General features: G+C 37.2%; 1 protein-coding gene across 1 annotated transcript in view; it reads left to right on the forward strand.

Annotated features, from left to right (window-relative positions):
- The window catches only part of LOC144194648 (neural-cadherin), a 155707-nt gene that overhangs the window by 74731 nt on the left and 58762 nt on the right, over positions 1–22214 (forward strand). Inside the window, exons 9-16 of the mRNA XM_077713855.1 lie at positions 3704–3872; positions 4052–4222; positions 5005–5177; positions 5471–5638; positions 11918–12167; positions 15428–15555; positions 15627–15813; positions 18559–18702. Of these exons, the coding sequence (XP_077569981.1) occupies positions 3704–3872; positions 4052–4222; positions 5005–5177; positions 5471–5638; positions 11918–12167; positions 15428–15555; positions 15627–15813; positions 18559–18702 (1390 nt within the window). The remainder of the gene's footprint in view (positions 1–3703; positions 3873–4051; positions 4223–5004; positions 5178–5470; positions 5639–11917; positions 12168–15427; positions 15556–15626; positions 15814–18558; positions 18703–22214) is intronic.

A 22214-nucleotide genomic window follows, 5' to 3' on the forward strand; every position in this document is an offset into this window, starting at 1 on the left:
TCATATTGTGTTGTGAATGAACAGAAAATATGACTTTTATGAGCTCCTTTGAGACGTGATTAATCAAGTCTACAAAAAATCGTTAGAGTAAGAAAAAACATTGTATTGGGTGCAGTGGCACTTGCTTGCCACTAGGGCGGAGACAATGCTTTCTCTACAAACTGCACTGGAATAAATAATTTATGACAAGGGTGTTAGATATAATATATTTTTTTAATTGGATTATAAGAACTGGATTAAATATATATGTATATTATATTCAGTTTTTTATAGATATAAAACTTTATTTGAACCTATTTTCTTAGTAAGGGAAAACATCTAAATAATTAGTTTTTGTTTCAAATGGAAACAACTAAAAAAAATTACATTCAATATTAATGTGAAAAACCGAAAATATTTTTATATATTTATTTTTAGATTTCACAAAATGATTTTAAACCTAAAAACACCCACAAAAATGGATAAAAGATGCAATTATTTACTTAAAAAGGGGAAAATCAGGAAATATAATTTATGAGTTTGACCCTAACATTAAAAGTTTGAACTTATGATTTACTTTTTCGGGCCGCACAAAATGACGCCGCAGGCCAGATTCGGCCCGCGGGCCGCCACTTTGACACCCGTGATCTATGATATGCAAATTAGATAATAGCCTACACAACTGGCAATATAATTGGAAACATTAAACTATATTTTTGCACATTTTTTTGCCAATCAAAATATATTGGACGTCTATCTCCGTCAATGGCGCCCCCTGGCTTAAAGAAATCGCTATTTTACCTTCCAATCCAGGCCCATGTTCGCCATGGCGTGGAAAATTTGCGACTAGTACTTCAAACGGCGCAGGTCTGAGGCCATATTGGTCTTCTTTCCCCCCGAAACAGCGAGAAAAATGATTTAGTCGGCGTGGAAAGGTCAAAGCGGGATGTCCGGGACAACCGGCAAGGCTGGGACGGACGCTTTCAAGCTTGTCCTCCCTCCGGTTCCGGCGATTGCTCGAGAAAAAAAAGTATGGCGCACCTCTGTGTGATCTCGGCAAGCGGCAGGTGAGCTCTTGAACTCCGACTTCCCGCTCCAGAGGCGAAGCTAACCAGCCAAGTCCTCCGGGTCAGCGAGCAAAGCGCCAATTTCACGCGCAAATCCAGGAGTGCGCACACTCGCTCGCCGTCACACACACTGGAAAAATTTGACACTGCACCACATTTACTTTAAAAAAAAAATATAAAGGTAGATACGATGAAATTCGCCCCAAAAAGTGTACTTTAATGGGGGCTATAACCAGAGTTTATCCCTCAAATCTACTGGAAAAAGACCAAAATACACAAATGTACACGACGGGTGTCAAAGTGGCGGCCCGGGGGCCAAATCTGGCCCGCCGCATTATTTTGTGCGGCCCGGGAAAGTCAATCATGAGCTGTATAACATATTTCCTGATTTCTGCCCTTTTAAATCAATCATTGTCATTTTTAAATCATTTTTTCTGTGTTTTTAGTTCAAAGATAATTTGGTAAAATCTAAAAAATATATTTAAAAAAGCTGAAATTAGCATTGTTTTAGATCTATAAAAAACAGAATATTCAGGGCTTTTAATCCACAAAAAATCTAAATATATCTAACATTTTCCTAAGATTTTTTAAAGATTTTTCCCCCTTTTTAAATTAATAATTGTATTTTTTTAATCACAAGTGTTAACTTTCTGTTTTAAGATCAAATTAAAATGATAGATATAGATGTATATTACATTTTTTGATTGTCCCCCTTTTAATAATTTAGTTCAAAAATATTTTTTCTGATTTAAAAATATTAAAAAAAGCTAAGATAAACATTGTTTTAGCTCTAGAAAAAAATGAATGTTCAGGGATTTTAACCCAGTTCTTTAAATTAATAATTGTCCTTTTTTACTCTTTTTTTCAGTTTTTCGTTCAAGAATCATTTTGTAAAATCTAAAAATATATTTAAAAAAAAGCTAAAATAAACATTATTTTAGATCTATAAAAACGGAATGTTCAGGGCTTTTAATCCAATTCTATTCATATAAAAAAAATCAAAATATTTTATATAAAATGGTCCAGGCTAAATCAAGTTGACGTTAAAACGGCCCGCGAACCAACCCGAGTCTGACACCCTTGTACACAGAAATGAATCAAAAGAATTCCAGGAAGTGACCTATAAATGACCTGAAATGAAAAAGTGACAAAAATACATAGGAAGTTACCCAAAATCCCTCAAAAATAAGTCTAAACGTCTAAAATGTCTTTAACTGTGTCTGTATTCTCACAGTGAAATTGATGAATAAAGTAATCTAATCTAATCTAAATCACCAAAATACAGATTTAGTCCAAAATCTCATCTCATTTTCTCAACCACTTTATCATCCTCACTAGAATCACAGAGGGTGCTAGAGCCGTTAAGCGGCGGCGTGAAATTGCCGGTAAAGCCGCCATAAATCATTCCGGAATAAACACACCCGCTCGCCCACGCGCGACGTGACAATTAGCGTTGAAAATAGAATCAAGTCCTTTTCTAAGCCAGCTTCATTAATTCACGCAATTTGGGTTGGAAAAGCAGGAACAGCTTGTGGGGGCCCAAAAAGAAAGAAAGAAAGAAATTAAGAAATGCTACCTAATGTATAATAGATTCCTTTGGAAAGAAAGTCTTACTCTTCGCCGCCAACGCCAATATGTTTTGGCTCGCCGTTGGGGGCGGGGCTTGGCGAAGAGAAGCGCTAATTAAAGGCGCTGTAGCCAAGCCAGGTTGCGGCACTTAGCATGAAATGCGCTAACTCCTTCTTCGCCTTTTTTTTTAACAAGATTTTCTCTCAAAACCAATTACGGGATAACAATTTAAGCTAGTTTTAAACCAGTTTTTGTACTTTTTGACATCTAAAGTTGCTGCGTGCAATTTGGGGTGTTCCCAAAAATTTAAAGGTGTTTTGAAATGATGACCGTGTCAAAAATAAGATGTCATTTTAGGTCGAAAACGCTATTTGGGAAACTCAAAAATGGCTGATTTTATTATTTGATGGAAAACAATGTTTCAGGTAATTCCGGTTGTGACATCACAACTAGATTTTTTTGCTCAATTGTAATGAAATGATGACCACGTCAAAAAATAACGTAATTTTTGTTATGTACAATGCTAAGTTAGACTAAAAATGGCTGATTTCGCAATTTAATGCAAAACTATGCACAAGGAAACGCCCACTTTTTCATGTAACTCTGGTTGTGACATCACAACCTAATTTTTTTTGCTCAAGCTTTAATGAAATGGTGACCATGTCAAAAAATAAAATGTCATTTTACATGTACAATGCTAATTTGGCCACTAAAAATGGCTAATTTCACAATTTGATGCAAAAAAAATGCAAACCAGGCTACGTCCACTTTTCCCAATAATTCTGGTTGTGACATCACAACCTGATTTTTTTTTTTTTTGCTCAAGTTGTAATGAAATTGTGACCATTCAAAAATATGTGTCATTTTACATGTAAAACTCTCATTTGGCCACTAAAAATGGCTCATTTCACAATTTAATGCAAAACATTGCATTAGGGAACGCACACTTTTTCCAATAATTCTGGTTGTGACATCACAACCAGACTTTGTTGTTGTAAACAAGCAAGTTGTCATGAAATGGTGACCATATATGTTACTTTCAAATAAAAAATAATAATAATTTGAACCAAATTTCTCCCTCTTCGTAGTGCCAACAGTACCGTGAGAAGACGACGGTTCTGGAGAACCAACCGGCGGGCACGGTGGTGCTGCAGGTCCACGCCGCGGACGCCGACGAGGGTTCCAACGGCAAAGTCACCTACGGCTTCATGCACAAAGACTCCACCGTTCCTGCCTTCAGCATCCACCCCGACACAGGTGTGCCCTTTCATTACATACGCTAACACACTGGTGTCAAAGTGGCGGCCCGGGGGCCAGATCTGGCCCGCCGCATCATTTGGTGCGGCCCGGGAAAGTCAATCATGGCGACTTTCTGTTTTAGGATCAAATTCAAATGAAGAGTATGGATGGATATTACATTTCTTGTCTCCTTTTAGGGACCATCGTGACGGCCCGTAAATTTGACCGCGAGCGTCAGCGCGAGTACGCGGTGACGGTGACGGCCACGGACCGGGCGGCCGACCCGTTGATTGGCATCTGCCAGCTGAACATCCTGATCGTGGATCAGAACGACAATAGCCCCAAGTTTGAGAACATCCGATATGAATGTAAGTGGAAATGAATGTTAGATATGAAAAAGGGCTTTAAGCAAGGATGTAGGATCATTTCAAAATAAAATAACTAATACAGGAAAGGGATTGACGTGGTCGGCGATGGCGATACTGGACTCTTGTTTTCAGCTGTTGCATTTCACAGTGTTTCTTAATTTTAACATTTTGTCTTTGGAGGCATTTGTAAGTAGAGGCATTTTCTATTTGGAGGCATTTTGTAAGTAGAGGTGTTTTGTAAGTAGAGGAATTTGTAAGTTGAGGAATTTGTAAGTCGAACAATTTGTGAGTCGAGGAATTTGTAAGTTGAGGAATTTGTAAGTCGAGGAATTTGTAAGTCGAGGAATTTGTACGTAGAGGAATTTGTAAGTAGAGGAATTTGTAAGTAGACGTGTTGGTAAGTAGAGGCATTTTTTAGTAACGACATATGGAAGTAGAGGCATTTGTAAGTAGAGTCATTTTGTGTTTGAGGGCATCTGTAAGTAGAGTCATTTTGTGTTTGAGGGCATCTGTAAGTAGAGTAATATTGTATTTGGAGGCATTTTGTAAGTAGAGACATTTTGCATTTGCAGGCATTTGTAAGTAGAGACGTTTTGTATTTGGAGGTATTCGTAAGTAGAAACATTGCATTTGGAGGCACTTGTAAGTAGAGCCATTTTGTATTTGGTGGGATTTCGTAAGTAGAGACATTTTGTTTTTGGAGGCATTCTGTAAGTAGAGGGACCAGTGTAGAGGCAATGCAATATTTCAATGTGTTGGTTCAATGTCTGTCTGTTTTGTAGATTTCCTCCGGGAAGACACCATGATCGGAACCAGCTTCCTGCGAGTGGCCGCCCACGACGACGACTTTGGAAGCAACGCCGCCGTCACCTACTCCATGTCCGACCAGCAACCCCAATACCTCCGGGTCAACCCGCTGACCGGCTGGGTCTTTGTCAACCAGCCCATCTCCCAGGTAGGCCACGCCCACAAAATAAATCAACAAACCGAGATCGACTAATCTGTTACAACAAGAAAAATCGGCTCAAGCCCTGATTAAATTTAAGGTTTTTTTTTGTCTTCTTCACTACGATTGGTACAAATCCATTTTTAAGTCATGTCATGTTTTTTTTTTACCTGTTTGTGTTTTGCTTTAAAAAAAACAAGTCAAATGTTTCAGTCATCTGACATTTTGTGAGCCAAAATGGCTTCCGTGTGTGGGGATATCTTTCCCCAAAATGGACTGAACCATTTTTTTGTCTATCTCAGAGGACGTACATCACGCGGGAAATCGTGGCCACAGACGGCGGCAACCGCAGCAGTTCGGTGGAACTTGCCGTCACCATCACCAACGTGAAAAACCAGCCGCCGCAGTGGGGGGAGGAGTCTTACGGCGTGGTCATCCCAGAGAACACCGTGCGGGACACGCCCATTGTGGTAAGTCTACGCTCAATGGATGTGCATTTTAGATCGTTTTCTGTTGGATTTGGAGCATTTCTATTGGTTTTGGAGCATAGTTGGGTCAGTTTTTGTGGATTTTGGTTCATTTCTAGTGGGTTTTAGGGCATTTTTGGGTCAATTGCATTTGATTTTGGGGCATACTGGGGTCAGTTAATGTACATTTTGGGTTATTTTCTGTTGGTTTTAAGGCATTTCTGGATTACTTTCTTTTTTAGGTCATACAGAAATCATTATATGTGCATTTTGGATATTTTTTGTTGGATTTGGAGCATTTCAGAGTCAATTTCTATTGGTTTTGGGGCATAGTTGGGTCGGTTTGTGTATATTTTGGATCTCTTGTTGGTTTTTGGACATTTTTCGGTCAATTCCAATCGGTTTTGGGATTTATTGGGGTCAGTTGATGGACATTTTGGGTAATTTACTGATGGTATTAAGGCATTTCTGGGTTATTTTCTCTTTTAGGGCATACAGAACTCAATATATGTGCTTTTTGGATTATTTTCTGTTGGATTTGGGGTTCTGTACAGTTTTGGGGCATAGTTGGGTCAGTTCCTGTAGATTTAGGAACATTTCTTGTTGGTTTTAGACCATTTTTTAGTCAATTCCATTTGGTTTTGGGACTTACTGGGGTCGGTGGTGGACATTTTGGGTCATTTTGTCTTGGTTTTAAGGCATTTCAGGGTTATTTTTCAGTTGGTTTTAGGGCATTTCTGGGTTAACTTCTGTTGATTTGGGGGCAAACTGCAATCAAATCATTTTTTATCAATTCCCGTCGGTTTTAGGCCATTTCTGGGTTCATTTCTATTCATTTTGGGGTATACTCCTACTTATTTTGGATTATTTGCTGTTAGGGCACATTAGTAGACTTTGTGTCTTTTACTCTGAGTTTTGAGAGAAAATAATGACCAGCAGAGGATTTTTTTTGCAGGTGAGATTATAAAACTAGTAGGAGTGATAGTTTGAGGCGGAATTGAAACTGCCATTTTAAACGAATGAAGCCAGCCAAGATTTACGCGGCAGATTTGATCAAATGTCGACACCATGCCGCACTTTTGCCCCAAAAAGTAGCGACGAGTTATAAAAGGAAACTTTTAAAAGAAAGGATCAAACATGGAATAGAATAGATAAAAAAAACCCTTAATAGATAAGATATTCTACTCTAAAGAAATTGGACGCCTGAGGCTGTCAATGGCACAAAGAAGTGATTCCCAATGGCCGCCGCCATCGTCGTCTTCGTCACGTAGACATTTTTTTATTCTTTGGCGATACATTCATCTTTATGAGCGGCAAATGCATAATTTAAGCGTGGCTATTAAAATGTATGAAATGCCTCATGAATTATTCCACTAAAGAAGAAGAAGAAGAATCAACCCACGCCACTATTTGTTGCCATCCAGTCCAAAACCGCCCGCCCGCTTTCAACCGTCTACAGTCACAATACGTGAATAGTCAAAAATTAATGAATAAAAAAAGGGACATTTGCCTTTTTTGGGGCTTCAAATTAGAATCATATTTTTCTCTGTAGTCTTAGGAAATCTTAAAGAAAATGTTTTATGTAACAAAAGGGGTAAAAGCACATTTTTTTTTGTACTTGTTAAAAATATAATTGACATTTTAGAGGATATATATCTATTTTAAAAAGTACTAATATGGTCATAGTAGTTTTAGAAGTTGATAAGAAAAATTCAGGCAAAATTTTAAAGTGGCATAAAAAAATCTAAAAATTCAAAAACAATAAAAATATCATTTAAAATAATTTGATATTTTTTGGATTATAGGAAATTAATTCTATAATTCCCGATTCTATAAAAAAAGGTTTTTTTTAATTAATTCTCATTTTCTTTTCATTTTTTGGGAGAATTGAATCTCCTTTTTTGCTATATTAATGTTTTTTACATACAATATTGGAGGGATGCATATCTACATTTAAAAAAAAAGGTATTAATACTGACATAGTAGCTTTACAATTTGATAAAAATGCAGGCAAAATTCAAATTTCTTCAAATTTAAAAAATAATCCAAAAAATTGAAAACAATAAAACTAACTAAACATTATTTGACATTTCTCAGATTAAAGGAAATTAATTCTATAAGTCCTCATTTCCTAAAAGTGCATTTTAAATTAATTCTCTATTTTTTTCATTTTTTTGACAAAAAAATTGAACCAAAAAAACTCTAGAAAGACAAAAATCATTAAAAGTACCATTTGCCATCATTTGACATTTCTTAGACTATAGCAAATTTCTCATTTAATATTTTTTAATTTTTTTTCCTCATTTTTTACATTTTTTTGGAATTCAGAACACTCCCATTTTTCTCTATTAATATTTTTATGTACTTTGGCATTGCCTCGATTCTTTTTAATGGAGACAAAAGTTCAAGAGCTTTCAAAAAAATTGGATTTTTTTTATCTGATAAAAAAAGCCAAAAAGATTTTGATAAAAAAACATCTTTCATTCACTTTTGAGTTCTCCAACTAAAATATTAAAAAAATAAAACTGGCAACACTTGACCTTGCCAGATGCTCTCAATTCTATTCACAGTAATGACATGGTAGCCATTAGCGCTCTCAAATTCAATGAAAAAAAACGCCGCCATCACTCGGGAACTCCGAATCGTTTAAACACCGCAAAAAACAATCATGGCCGCTTCAAAAAAAGTCAACCAGCGGCCGCCTTTACGACCCGCGGGTTGCGCTTTTAGCCGTCTCGTAAAAAGACGGGCGAAAAAGCCAACCCGCCCGTAAAAAAATGTATTTTTTTCTTTAATCGGCTCGCTTTCATTACTCATCTTTTTTGAGGGCCGGGCTAATGGCCGGCCGGTGTTTTTCCAGCGTCTCTCCAAAGCAATTAAGACCATTAAAGGCGCTGATTGATATTTGCGCCGCCAGGACGGAAACAAAACGCCCGCCGAGGGTCCTTGGCCCCCCCCTGGCCCAATCACAATGCCCGTAAAAATTAGAAAAAGAGCTGCGTTAGCGCTAATGCTAATGTCCGATGTGGAAACGGAGGCGTCCTCCGTTTAGCGTTAGAAAAAGATAGCACATTTAATTGAGTTTGAAGCTAATTTGAAGCCAAAATATGTTTGATAGTGAGATTTGAAGGTTTTTTTAATCCATTTTGAAGTCACTTTCAGGTTCAAAATTGTTTTTTTTTTCCACAGTCTAATTTTTTTGGGAGGAACTTTCAAATATGTACTTTTCATTTTTGGTGTGGGGGCGTGGCCTATGGCAGAGAAAGGGGTGGGCTTGTTTCTATGTCAAAAATGTCTTTTTTTTGGGATCGGTAACTTTTTAAAGGGCATCTGTAGCATGATGCTAACTTTGTAAATGTTTTTTTAGCATATGTAGCTTGGTGCTAACTTCCAAAATATTTTTGGGCATTCGTTGCATGATGCTAACTTCCAAGATTTTTTTTTGTGTAGCATCTGTAGCATGTTGCTTAACGTACACAACTTTTTAGGGCATCTGGACCATAGCGTTAACTTCCCAAATATATTTTTGGGCATCCTTAGCATGGCGCTAATTTCCAAAACGTTTTTTAGTGCATCTCCAGCATTATGCTAACTTCCAAGACATTTTTTGGGTGGCATCCTTAGTTTGTCACTAACCAAAACTTTTTTAGGGCATCCGTAAACGTTTTTTAGCAACCTTAGCATAGCGCTAACTTCCAAAACCTTTTTGGCTGGGCATCCAGAGCATGGCGCTAACTTCCAAAACGTTTTTCTAGCATCTCTAGCATTGCGCTAACTTTCAAAATATATTTTTTGGGCACCTGTAGCATGGTGCTAACTTGCTAAACGTTTTTCTAGCATCCATAGCATGGCGCTAACTTCCCAAATTTTTCTGGGTGGCATCCTTGGCATGGTGCTAACTTCCTAAACATTTTTCTAGCATCTGTAGCATGGCGCTAACTTTAAAAAAAAATTGGGGCACCTGTAGCATGGCGCTAACTTCCTGAACTCATTTTGAGCATCTGTAGCATGGCGCTAAGTTCTCAAATCTTTTTTGGGTTGGCATCCCTAGCATGGCGCTAACTTCCAAAACTTCTTTCAGTGCATTTTTGCTATTTAGTCCTTTCATGAGACCGTTTAGATTTTTTTTGCCCAAATGTGCCAAGGGTAAAGTGTGTTGGCTTTGAAGCATTAGCCACATGGCTAATTCCTCCGTCTCCAAAATAGGGAGTTGCTTTAGATGAGATTGGAACTTGATTCCATCCCGTTTTGGCTCAATTTCTTGCTTGTCTCATTACGCCCACTCCCGCGCCGCAGGGCTTGACCCGATGGCGCCAGGTCGCCGCCGTCCTGTCCAAAATGCCATTTTGGATTTTAATTGGAAGCGGACGGCGGCGCCGCCGCCGCCGTCTTTTTGCATCGCTCTACTTTTAATTAACCGAGGGGGGCGGGGCGTTTTTTAGACGCCGCGTCGGAGATTTACCAGCCTAATATTTGACTCGATGTTGTGTCGTAAATCTGGAAAAAGGGGGGAGGAGCTTGATGGCTTTTTTTGTCTCCGCTAAGTAGAATAGATAAAAAGATTTCCTGCTGACCAATCCTTACAATTTTAATGCTAACGTGACAAGGATAGGAAAGTTATTGTTTTTTTCATTTTTCATTTCAAAAGTGCTCATTTTCTAAAAAGTTTTAATCTTTTTATTAATTCCATCATTTTTTAGTTTCCCATTTTTTTGCTATATTACTGTTTTAAGGTTAAAAAAATACATAAAATATTGGAGGGATACACATTTAAAAAAATGTATTAATATAAACATAGAAATTGATAAAAATGCAGGCAAAATTTAGAATTTCCTCAAAAAATGCTATAAATTAAAAAACAATAAAAGTAACACAACATTATTTGACATTTCTGATATTAAAGGAAATTATTTCTATAATTCCTCATTTTCTAATGCTTTTTAATAATTTTTTTTACTCTTTCTTTCTATTTTTTGGGGAATTTAGTCTTCTGTTTTTTGCTATATGAATGTTATTAGGTTAAAAAATACAATTGTTGTACATTTTTTAGTCACTTTCAGTTTCAAAATGGTCTTATTAGGGTCTCAGGTGAAGCTGTGTGTCTGTGTGCGTGCTTTTTTTGCCTCTTGAGTCCCTCCAGGCTTCCCTTCCTCTTGTAACCAGCTTTGCGTTATTGGCAATCAGCCCTTGTCCGTGTATATAAACCGTGTACTAAGTTATGTTTAGTCGGTGTGCGTCTTCCCCGTTCAGTTTCGATTTTGCTAACTTTGTCCTATTTTTTTGCACAAAAAAAGTCCTAACGTTGTGCTCCGGCACCTCCTTGGCCTTTTCTCAACTTCTGGCGTCATGGCTCACGTTGTGGTTACGCACCCGAGGCAGAGCGTGACACCTAGATGGACCTCCATCCCCCGTTCCAGCCCGAATATCCGATATTCCCCTCCGGCACCAATCCAAAACATCCCAGTCGGCCAAAACATCTGACCAAAACATCTGACCTCGTGACCTTGTTTGCTTTGGCATCCCATCCCAGTCGGCCATTGCTTACGAGAAGCTCCGCCTCTTCTTGTCTTTTTCTCAAATCTCTACTCCGAGGGTGTCAGACTGGGGTTGGTTAGCGGGCCGCTTTAGTGCTAACTCGATATCAAATGGACAATTTTAGATAAAATATTTAGATTTTCTTTTTTATAAATGGATTAAAAGAACTGGATTAAAATCCCTGAATATTCAGTTTTTTATAGATGTAAAACAATGTTTATTTTAAGATTTTTTTATATATATTTTTAGGTTTTACTAAATTATTTTTTAGCAAAAAACAAAAAATGGTTAAAAAAAATGACAGTTATTGATTCAAAAAGGGAAAATCATGAAATGTAATATCCATCTCTACTCTTCATTTGAATTTGATCCTAAAACAGAAAGTCACTACTCATGATTGACTTTCCCGGGCCGCACAAAATGATCCGGCGGGACACATTTGGCCCCCGGACCGCCACTTTGACACCTGTGCTTTAAAATCACTCTGTGATTGGCTGGCCACCAATTCAGGGTTGGGATCGGCTCCAGCACCCCCCTTCATCATACTTCATCTAACTAGTTGCGCATCTTGGATAATCAGCCTTTGTCTGTCTATTTAAACTCTGTGTATGTTTTTTAGTCATTAGTCATTGTTATTGATTGCTAAGTCCTTGGTATTAGAAGTGGATTTCAATTTTTGTATGTCAACAACACAGCAATTATTTCTATGATTATATTTAATAATGAATTGTTTTGTTTTGCCAACAGACCATTAAAGCCACCTCGCCATTGGGCGACCCGAGGGTGACGTACAATCTGGAGGACGGCATGGTCCCGGAGACCAACATGCCCGTCCGCTTCTACCTGACGCCCAACCGGGAAGACGGCTCGGCCTCCATTTTGGTGGCGGAACCTCTGGATTACGAGACCACCCGCAACTTCATGCTGAGGGTCCGAGCGCAGAACGTGGCTGCCGTCCCGTTGGCCGCCTTCACCACCGTCTATGTCAACGTCACGGGTAGGAATGTAGCACGCAACCATGTAGAAAAGTATTCGGCACTCAAACTTGCTTGTTTTTTAGTTACCATTTTATATTTAATCCACCCAAAACAATACATTTTGTACCACTTCTGGTTGTGACATCACAACCAGAACTTCAGAGTATTTAATAACGTTGCTATGAAAAAAATGACTGCACTAATGTCACTTTACATTTACAACATTAATTTTGAACTCAAATCAATCGAAAAGGAATCAATCGAAAAGGAATCAATCGAAAAGGAATCAATCGAAAAGGAATCAATCGAAAAGGAATCAATCGAAAAGGAATCAATCGAAACAAATCAATCAAAACAAATCCATCGAATCAATCGAATCGAGTCAAACGAATCGAGTCAAACAAATTGAGTTAAACGAAAAGAATTAAGCGAATTAATCGAATCAGGTCAATCAAATCGAGTCAATTGAATCAATTGAAGCGAATCAATGAAAGTGTTACAATGGAAGTGAATCAATCAACTTGAATCAATCGAAGCAAAACAATCGACCTGAATCAATAGAACGAATTGAACGAATCGAATTGCACGAATCGAACGACTCAAATCGAACGACTCAAATCGAATGACTCAAATCGAATGACTCAAATCGAACCAACCGAATCGAACCAAATCGAATCTAATAGGCAAACCTGGAAGCTTAATTCTAAACGACTCGAACATTGTCTCCAACATCTTCAACCTTTATCGCCATCCCACCAATCTCATCCTCCAACGCTTAAACGCAGCCCTCTAAAACTGACAAAATGGACGGTAATCCTCGCTTTAACTCAGATAAGCACTTTTAAGGACTTTGTCCTCCTCCCGGTGAGAATCCTTGACTGAAAGCGTGCAACTCCACGCTCTTCATTTCAAGTCGGTGACAGACGCCGCCACTCAAGTTGCGGAAGCGCCACGGACGGCATCCTTTTGAAAGAAAGGTGGTCCTCGCTCACGGCTCCGTGTCGCCACTTTGTCGGCTATCGATCGCTCGCTCCAATGGATGGCGCCGACCGACCTCATTTTGCCAGCGTTCTCAATGAAAAAAAATGGATTTACGGCGACACGGACCAAAAGAAGCACTCTTCTAACCAAAGTCTCCATTTATACTTTCAATGATATTCTATGATATGAAATATGATGGCCACAGAATGGGCAACTAAATCGTAGAAAATGTCCCGTTTTTTAACGGTGTCTCCGTTTTCTGAACCAATTTGACCCTTCATTTTGAATCCTAAACTTTATAAAAAGGCTGAATTAATTTTGATATTGAAAATTTAACGATTTAGTACATTTTTAGGAATTAAAATGACTTAATTTGAAATAATTCCTTTCAAAACATTATAAACTTGATCCCAAATTTACTTTTTTTCATCCATTTTCTGAACCACTTGTCCTCACAAGGGTGTTGGAGCTTATCCAGGCACCAAGTAGGCGACACACCATGATTCAGTGGGCAGCCAATCAGAGAACACAATGAGACAATCAACCAATCACACTCAATTACAATTTAGCATATAATTAGTATTAGCATGCATGTTTTTTGGGGGATTTGGGAGGAAACCAGAGTACCTGGAGAACCCCCAAACAAAAACATGCAAACTCCACCAGCCCGGAATCTAACCCTAGACCCCAGAACTGCGAGGCCAATGTGCCAACCACTTATCCACCATGCTCCTGCCAACTTTTTCTTTTAAATTTCTTTTTATTTTTTTTACACACTTATCCACCATGCTCCTGACCATTTTTTTTAATTTTTTTTTTTTTTTTTGGACCCATTTCTCCTTTATGGTCTAGCTACAATTTAGCCAACAGATAGCATTAGCATACATGTTTTTGGGGCTTTGGGAAGAAACTGGAGTACCTGGAGAACCCCCACACAAAAACATACAAACTCCACAAAGCGACCACCATCCTGGGATTGAACCCTCGATCCCCACACTGCGGGCCGGACCCACTATCCACTTTTCCACCGTGCTCATGACCATTTTTTTTTTAACATTTTTTTTTTACCCATTTCTGCTTTTCTTACCCATCTTCCAATGTAATATATTTATATGGATCACAAAACATAGATGGACATAGACATGAAACATAAGTTTGATTTTTTGGGGGATTTCTTCCGTCCTATCGAAAATGAAATTCAAGTCTGAGTTAACACAATTTCCCAAAGCTCAACATTTCTCCCTCTCTACCCGATACGGATCAAAAAGGAGGTTTTCTCACCCTCTCGTCAGCTGCGTCCGTCCGTGTCTTCTTCTTCTTTTTCTTCCACTGACACCCCGAGCCGTTTTATCTTGTGGTACTTTGCCCAGGGCTGACGCTTGCCCACGTTCCCCGGCATTTGTCCGCCATTCTGATGCTTTTTCATCTCGGCGCGGCCCTCAGAAGTCGGGACGACAGCCTAGCAAAGCTTTCGCTTTGGTCCGAGCGCCCATCTTGACGCCCGGGCCCGAGAACAAAAGAAGTGTCAAGACGTGTTGTACAACCAAGGCAACTGAAAACGAAGAATAAGAAGAAGAAACCGCCCGACTTTTCGTCCGAACGTCAAAAAAAACGTAATTTCTGGCATATACGCTATATTTGTCGCTTAAAAAAATGATGACTGAATCCAGGGTATGGCTTATATATGTGCATAAATGAGACTTTAGGCCAAGACAATAAATAATGCAATCATTTATTTGAAAATTTTAGCATTTTTAATGTTTTTTTTATTTTATAAAATGATTTTTGAACTAAAAACAAAGAAAATAATGGATTAAAAATGGCAATTATTGATTTTATTTATTTTTGTATTTGTAAAATTATTTTAATTGATTTATTTTGTATTTGTATAAATATTTTAATCGATTTATTTTAGTCTTTTTATTTTGTATTAATTTTATTATTTATTTTGTTTTAATTTCAATATAAATGTTTGTATATTTTTTTAAATTGATGTATTTTTGTATTTTATTATTTATTTGTTTTCTAGGAATTTTATTATTTATTTGTTTTCTAGGAATTTTATTTATTTTGTATTTATTTCATTATTCATTTTTATCTAATTTTTTTAAATTGATTTATTTTTGTATTTTATTGTTATTTATTTTGTATTAATTTATTATTTACTTTTAGTTCAAGCTTTTTCATCAAATTTTCCCACAAATCCAGCTCCGCCCCCTTTTTCCTGACCTTTAACCCCGCCTTAAAACACATAATTCTACCTGCCCACTAACTCCATTTGTCTCCTCCCATTTTCCAGACGTAAACGACAACGTTCCCTTTTTCACGTCGTCCATCTACGAAGCCTCGGTGACCGAGGGCGCCCCGTCGGGGACTCTGGTCTTTCAGGTGTCCGCCAACGACCTGGACCTGGGCCTCAACGGAAAGGTGAGAACGGTTGTCAAGACCAACCAACCACCGTCCGCCGTCCCTCACGGTTGGACTCCGCCTCCTTCCAGATCGCCTACTCGCTGCTGGAGGACCGTAGCGGCGACCACGGCTATTTCCGAATCGACCCGGAACTGGGCCTCATCTCCACCCGGGCGGTTTTCGACCGCGAGACCAAGAGTTCCTACCTCCTGGAGGTCCAATCGGTGGACGGCTGGGAGTCGGCCAGGCCCGGAAAACACGGACAGCCCAATTCAGGTAAGCAACCATTGGATTACTATTATTATTCTGGTATTAATTGTATTATTTATTTTGGTACAAGTATTTTAATTTGTTTTTTTGTATTTTATTATATATTTATTTTAGTTACAGATTTTATTTATTTTTGGATACATTTTATTTATTTATTTTTGGTATTAATTTTAATATTTATTTATTTTTGGTATTAATTTTAATAATTATTTATTTTGGGTATTAATTTTATTATTTATTTATTTTGAATTGGTTTTATTATTTATTTTAAATCAGTTTTATTATTTATTTTAAATTAGTTTTATTATTTATTTTAAATTAGCTTTATTTATTTTAAATTAGTTTTATTATTTATATTAAATTAGTTGTATTTGTTTTTTTAATTAGTTTTATTTCTTTTTGTATTGTTTTTATTATTATTTTTTTGTATATTTTTTAATTGATTTATTTTTGTATTTTATGATTGATTTATTTTGTATTAATTTTATGTTATGTCGTTATTTATTCCTCCCATTCAGACGAGAACGACACCTTAATTTTAGCACCTGGCAACCGGCGGGTTGCCTTTTTTTTTCTTTTCCCGCGTTTGGTACGTAGAGTCGAGGATCAAAGCCTACTTAAGCGCGCTAATTGGTTTGGATTGCGCTTCACAAACTTTTTAAATATCCGCTCCGTCAGACGCTTTGAAGGCTTTTGGGGAGATGAAAAAAATATAATAAAAAAATCGCTAATGGACTCGGCTTAAAATAAAAATGTATTGACTCATCTCCTGCCTGCCGGAGAACAAAGCGCTTTTTTCAAGTTGGGGGGGGGGGGGGGGGTGCACATTTTTTTGCTCTTTTTTTTGTATAGGGCCGTAGTTTCATGCCAGATCAGGTCCATCTTAGTCATTGGACATATGAAATCGCAAGGTGTCCAAGTGGCGGCCCGGGGGGCCAAATCTGGCCCGCCACATCATTTTGTGCGGCCCGAAAAAATAAATGATGAGTGCCGACTTTCTGTTTTAGGATCAAATTCAAATGATAGATATAAATGTATATTAAATTTCCTGATTTTCCCCCTTTTAATTCAATAATTTTTAGTTTTTAATCCATTTTTTTCTGTTTTTAGTTCAAAAATCATTTTGTAAAATCAAAAAATATATAAAAAAACATTGTTTTAGATCTTGATCCAGTTCTTTTAATCCATTTGTAAAAAAAAATCTAATTATTAAATCTAAAATGGAGTGAGTACAAAGGTCGTGAGGGTGCTTGAGCCCAGCCAGACGTGAGCAGTCAAAGGTAGACATTGTTATATTTCTATAATCTTTGGCCACAAAGCATACTTTAGCCTGAATATTCATTCAAAAAAAAAACAATTTATCGATATTTGTTGGTTTGACAAATCGGACGCCATTTTCCAATGTTTCCATTAGAAAGCATAATTTCTAAATTTGGGTCAATTCCGTTTTTAAAAGGACGTTTGGACCCGCATTTTTGTATTTTGTGTAAAAACTGACCTGGCAAAATTTGACCACGCTAACTGGCAACCTTCCTGAAAGTGGTCGTTTAGGCCACACCCACCCATCGGCGCCTTTTGGCGAACAGACGGCGGACGAGTCGAGACACTCTGGAAAACTTTCCGCGCGGTTTTGTCGGACGCTCGGACAGCTGCGCTTCATTTAAGGCCTCATTTGTTCGCCAGGCGGCTGATGAAGCGCGCGCGAGGGCGTCGGAGGAGAGCAGATGCTCGGACAGACGGCGTCTTGGAAAGAGGCGTTGAGGAAAAAAAAATGGCGTTGGAAAAAATGTGTTTTGGCGGCCGTTCGCTAAGTGCCGTTTGCCGCCGGGCTAGCTTGAATAGCTAGCGAGCTAACGGCTAACGCTAGCTTGTCATGCGTCGTTTTTAGCATCTGTTGTGCCCGCCAAAAACAGATGGAAAGCTCAAAAAGATGACAGACGCTAACAAACATACGTTTGTTCCGTCATGTTCTGCAAAAAAAATGTAATTTATTTTTTTTTTGTGTCGCAACGGACCGTTTATTGTTTTTTTTTTTAATAGAAAAAATGACTGCAAATTAAACTGGTTGGAGGACGTTTGTGTTTAAGTTTTCTGTTTAAAAAAAAGCTATTTTCTGAAGTAATTATTTTTCAAGGTTTTTAATGAATTAAGGATGTCGAAATCAGAACAATAAAGACAAATAGGATAGATAAAGTTATTATTTTTTATTTTATCTTTAGTTCGTTTTTCAATTATTTATCAAAACAAATCATTATATAAGCAGATTAAAGGATTTATTTTATTTTTTTAATTAAAGTGGGATTTTTTTGTTTTGTTTGTTTCAACCAATAAATGTTACGTTAGGACCGTTTTTTAAGTTATTCTGAATAAAGAGCAAAATCGTAATTGTTTATCTATTAGAATAGATTTTTTAGCCAAAAAGATTGTGAATTCAATAAAATAAAATTTCCCCTCAAAGTATTTGCCACAAAAACCCCTTTAATGACTCAAAAAATGTCTTCATTTTTTCGATTTTGAACAAAAACTCCAACAAAACAGTTTTTTAAAAAAGTATTGTGAATAAAAAGCATAATCATATTTTTTATCTATTAGAAAATATTTTTAGCAAAAAATAAGTGATGTGAATTCAATAAAATAAAATTTCCCCGAAAATATTTGCCACATAAAACCTTTGATGGCTCAAAAAATGAGTTTTTTCTCAGTTTTGAACAAAAACCCAACAAAACTGAATAGTTATTTTTCTCCCGTTAGATACGGCGTACGTCCGCGTCTTCATCAGCGACGTCAACGACAACAAGCCGTCCTTCGCCCAGAGCACGTACGAAGTGGACGCCGACGAGGACGCCGACGTGGGATTTGCCGTGGTCACCGTCGGCGCCGACGACGGAGACGAAGGTGCGTGACAAACCAACAATCACTCCTAGCTACAAACAAGTTAGCATACATTAGCCTAGCATGGATGTTTTTTTGGGATGTGGGAGGAAGTGTCCTAAAATCAACAAGAAAGTCGACACTTAACAGGGTTTAATCTAGAAATGCCTTAAATCACTGGTGTCAAAGTGGTGGCCCGGGGGCCAAATGTGGACCGCCACCTCATTTTGTGCGGCCCGACAAAGTCAATCATGAGTGGCGACTTTTTTAGTTTTAGGATCAAATTAAAATGATAGATAAAAACACTTTGTAAAATCTAAAAATATATAAAAACAGCTCAAACAAACATTGTTTTAGATCTATAAAAAACAGAATATTCAGGTCTTTAAATCCAATTCTTTTAATCTATAATTGTAATTTTTTAATCAATTTTTTAAATTATTTAGATAAAAAATCCTTATATCCAGTCCTTTTAATCCATTTATTAAAAAAAATCTAAATATCATATCTAAAATTGCCCAATTAATATAACATTTTCTGATTTTCCCCCTTTTAAATCAATTGTCATTTTTTCATCAATTTTTGTCTATGATTTTAGTTCAAAATTAATTTTGTAAAAGCAAAAAAATATATTTAAAAAAAGCTCAAAAACAGTGTTTTAGATCTATAATAAACAGAATGTACATGGCTTTTAATCCATTTATAAAAATAAAAAACCTAAATATTCTATCTAAAATGGTCCACATAAAATTGAGTTGACCCTTGAATCCGGCAAAAAGACATGATATGAAAATGATATGCTTTAATAACTAAATGAGAAAGGAAAGACGATATAGGTGGCCATCTTGTAATATATGAAGTGTACGTGGGTATTCATACGGGTTGTACAGTACCCGTCAAGTGGATTTAGTCATTTGTCTTTTTTTGGTGGCACGCTGGCCATAAGCAGCCCTTTTTTTATTATTATTGAGCGCCTCTGGCATTTAACCAGACGCCGCTTGTTTACCGGGAGAATTTATTCCATTTTTTTCTGCCCGGCAACAAACGAGTTCAAAGAAAAACAAGAAAAAAAAAGGAATCGAGAGTCGGCCAGCTCTGACCTGCTCGATGAAATTTGATCGATTTGACTGATAATGACGTCCCGGACGGGAGGCTTGGATTTTTATTTATTTTTTTTGGTCCAATATAGATGTTCCATATGAGAAATTGGAAGTGGAATGTTGACATATTAGCATTCCAACCCACGATTCTTCACAAGTCAAAAAACGCGCTGTTGACGTCGGGGATGGTTTTGATCATCGTTAACGTCAACTCCATTTTTTGTGGGCTGGACTATTTTAGATGGAATATTTATATTTTTTTATTTTTTTTTATAAATGGATTAAAATCCCTAAATATTCTATTTTTATAGGTCTAAAACAATGTTTATTTTAGCATTTTTTTAAATCAATTTTTCGATTTTACCAAATTATTTTTGAACTATAAATACAAAAGAAAGATTAAAAAATGACAAATATTGATTTAAAACAGGAAAATAAGGAAATTTAACCATTTTAGATATATTTTTATTTTAAATAAATGGATTAAAAGCCCTGAATATTCATTTTTTTGTAGTTTTAAGCAATGTTTATCTTAGCTTTTAAAAATATATCCTTATAGAGTTTACAAAATGATTTTTGAGCTAAAAACTGAAAAAAATGATTCAAAAATGTCAATTATTGATTTAAAAGGAGGAAAATCAGGAAATATACATATCTCTAGTCTTCATTTGAATTTGATCCTAAAACAGAAAGTCGCCTACTCATAATTGACTTTTTCGGGCCGCACAAAATGATGCGGCGGCCCAGATTTGGCCCCCGGGCCGCCACTTTGACACCAGTGATATAGATGTTCCATTTGAGAAATTGGAAAAGTAACGTTGTCATATTAGCATTCTAAGCCACGTTAAAAATTGCGCGGCGTTGACGTCGTGGATGCTTTTCATCATCATTAACGTTGCACGTTTTACCCCGCCAAGGGCATTTGCCGGGGGGGGGGGGGGGGGGGGTCTGGGGGGGCTCGACGTCTTTTTTACGGTCATTACGGTAATGATGACGATGGTGACAATTAGCATCAAGGTGACTGGCATGCCAGAAGGAGGCCGTCGTTTGATTCCTCGTTAAGGACCTTCGTTTGCCCAACGGTCAATTCCAAATCTCAGAGATTCTACCAAAAACTGTCCAACGTATTTACTCGCATATAAGCCAGTTTTGTCGAGCAAAAAAAATGGTGACTGAATCGAGGGTACAGCTTAAAAATAATCTTGCATAAAACACAAAATGTACTTGCTGATATTATTAGCCAAAAACTAAAAAAGTAAAGACCAGGTATTAACATTTTTTTCTCCCAAAATAGTCACCATTTCTGCTTTAAAAGGCCGTTTATCATGGAAAATAAGTATCTTATAACTAAAATGCAAAATCTATGTCTCCCTTTTTGTGTTATGAGACCTCAAATACACACCATAAAAAAAGAAACAAAATATTTCATAACCTTTTGACTAAGTATTCCCTAAATTTTGGCAACAACATCATCAAAATTGAAATAATCCATTTTAAATCACTTTCCTTTAAATAAGCCGTAATGAAATTCAACGATAAATAAGGGGAGGAGCACTTTTGGCCGACCCTGAATGTAAAAATGGCCGTCACCTACATCACTTGTCCGAATGGCGAGATTGAACGTCACGCCAATTTATGGCCAGGCTTGTACACTCACTCATTCAAGCCACAAGCTTAGATGCGCACATGAATTTAGCCCATGATGAAAATGATTCAAATGTCGGTGGCGTACGCTCAAAAGTCAATTTCACCCGACAAGTCCGTGTTTTTTTTTTCCAGAAAAATAGTGGATCTGTTTTTTTCTATAATCCATCGCAAAGTACCTCATTGGTCTGAATATTAGATGAACCCAATATAAGACGACCCCGAATATAAATCGAACCCGAATATAAGACGACCCTAAAATAAGATGACCCCAAAATAAGATGACCCCGAACATAAGACGACCCCCAACTATAAGATGACCCTGAATATAAGACCCTGAATATAAGACCCCGAATATAAGACCCTGAATATAATACCCCAAATATAATACCCCAAATATAAGACCCCGAATATAAGACGACCCTGAATATAAGACCCCAAATATAAGACTCCAAATATAAGACAACCCCGAACATAAGATGACCCCAAATATAATATAAGTCAACCCCGAATATAAGACCCTGAATATAAGACCCTGAATATAAGACCCTGAATATAAGACCCTGAATATAAGACCCTGAATATAAGACCCTGAATATAAGACCCCGAATATAAGACCCCAAATATAAGATGACCCCAAATATAATATAAGACAATCTCGAATATAAGACCCCAAATATAAGACCCCGAATATAAGACCCTGAATATAAGACCCTGAATATAAGACCCTTAATATAAGATCCCGAATATAAGACGAACCCGAACATAAGACGAACCCGAACATAAGACGAC

This window comes from Stigmatopora nigra, chromosome 3, assembly GCF_051989575.1.
Source record: "Stigmatopora nigra isolate UIUO_SnigA chromosome 3, RoL_Snig_1.1, whole genome shotgun sequence".
In the NCBI taxonomy this organism is placed as follows: Eukaryota; Metazoa; Chordata; class Actinopteri; order Syngnathiformes; family Syngnathidae; genus Stigmatopora; species Stigmatopora nigra.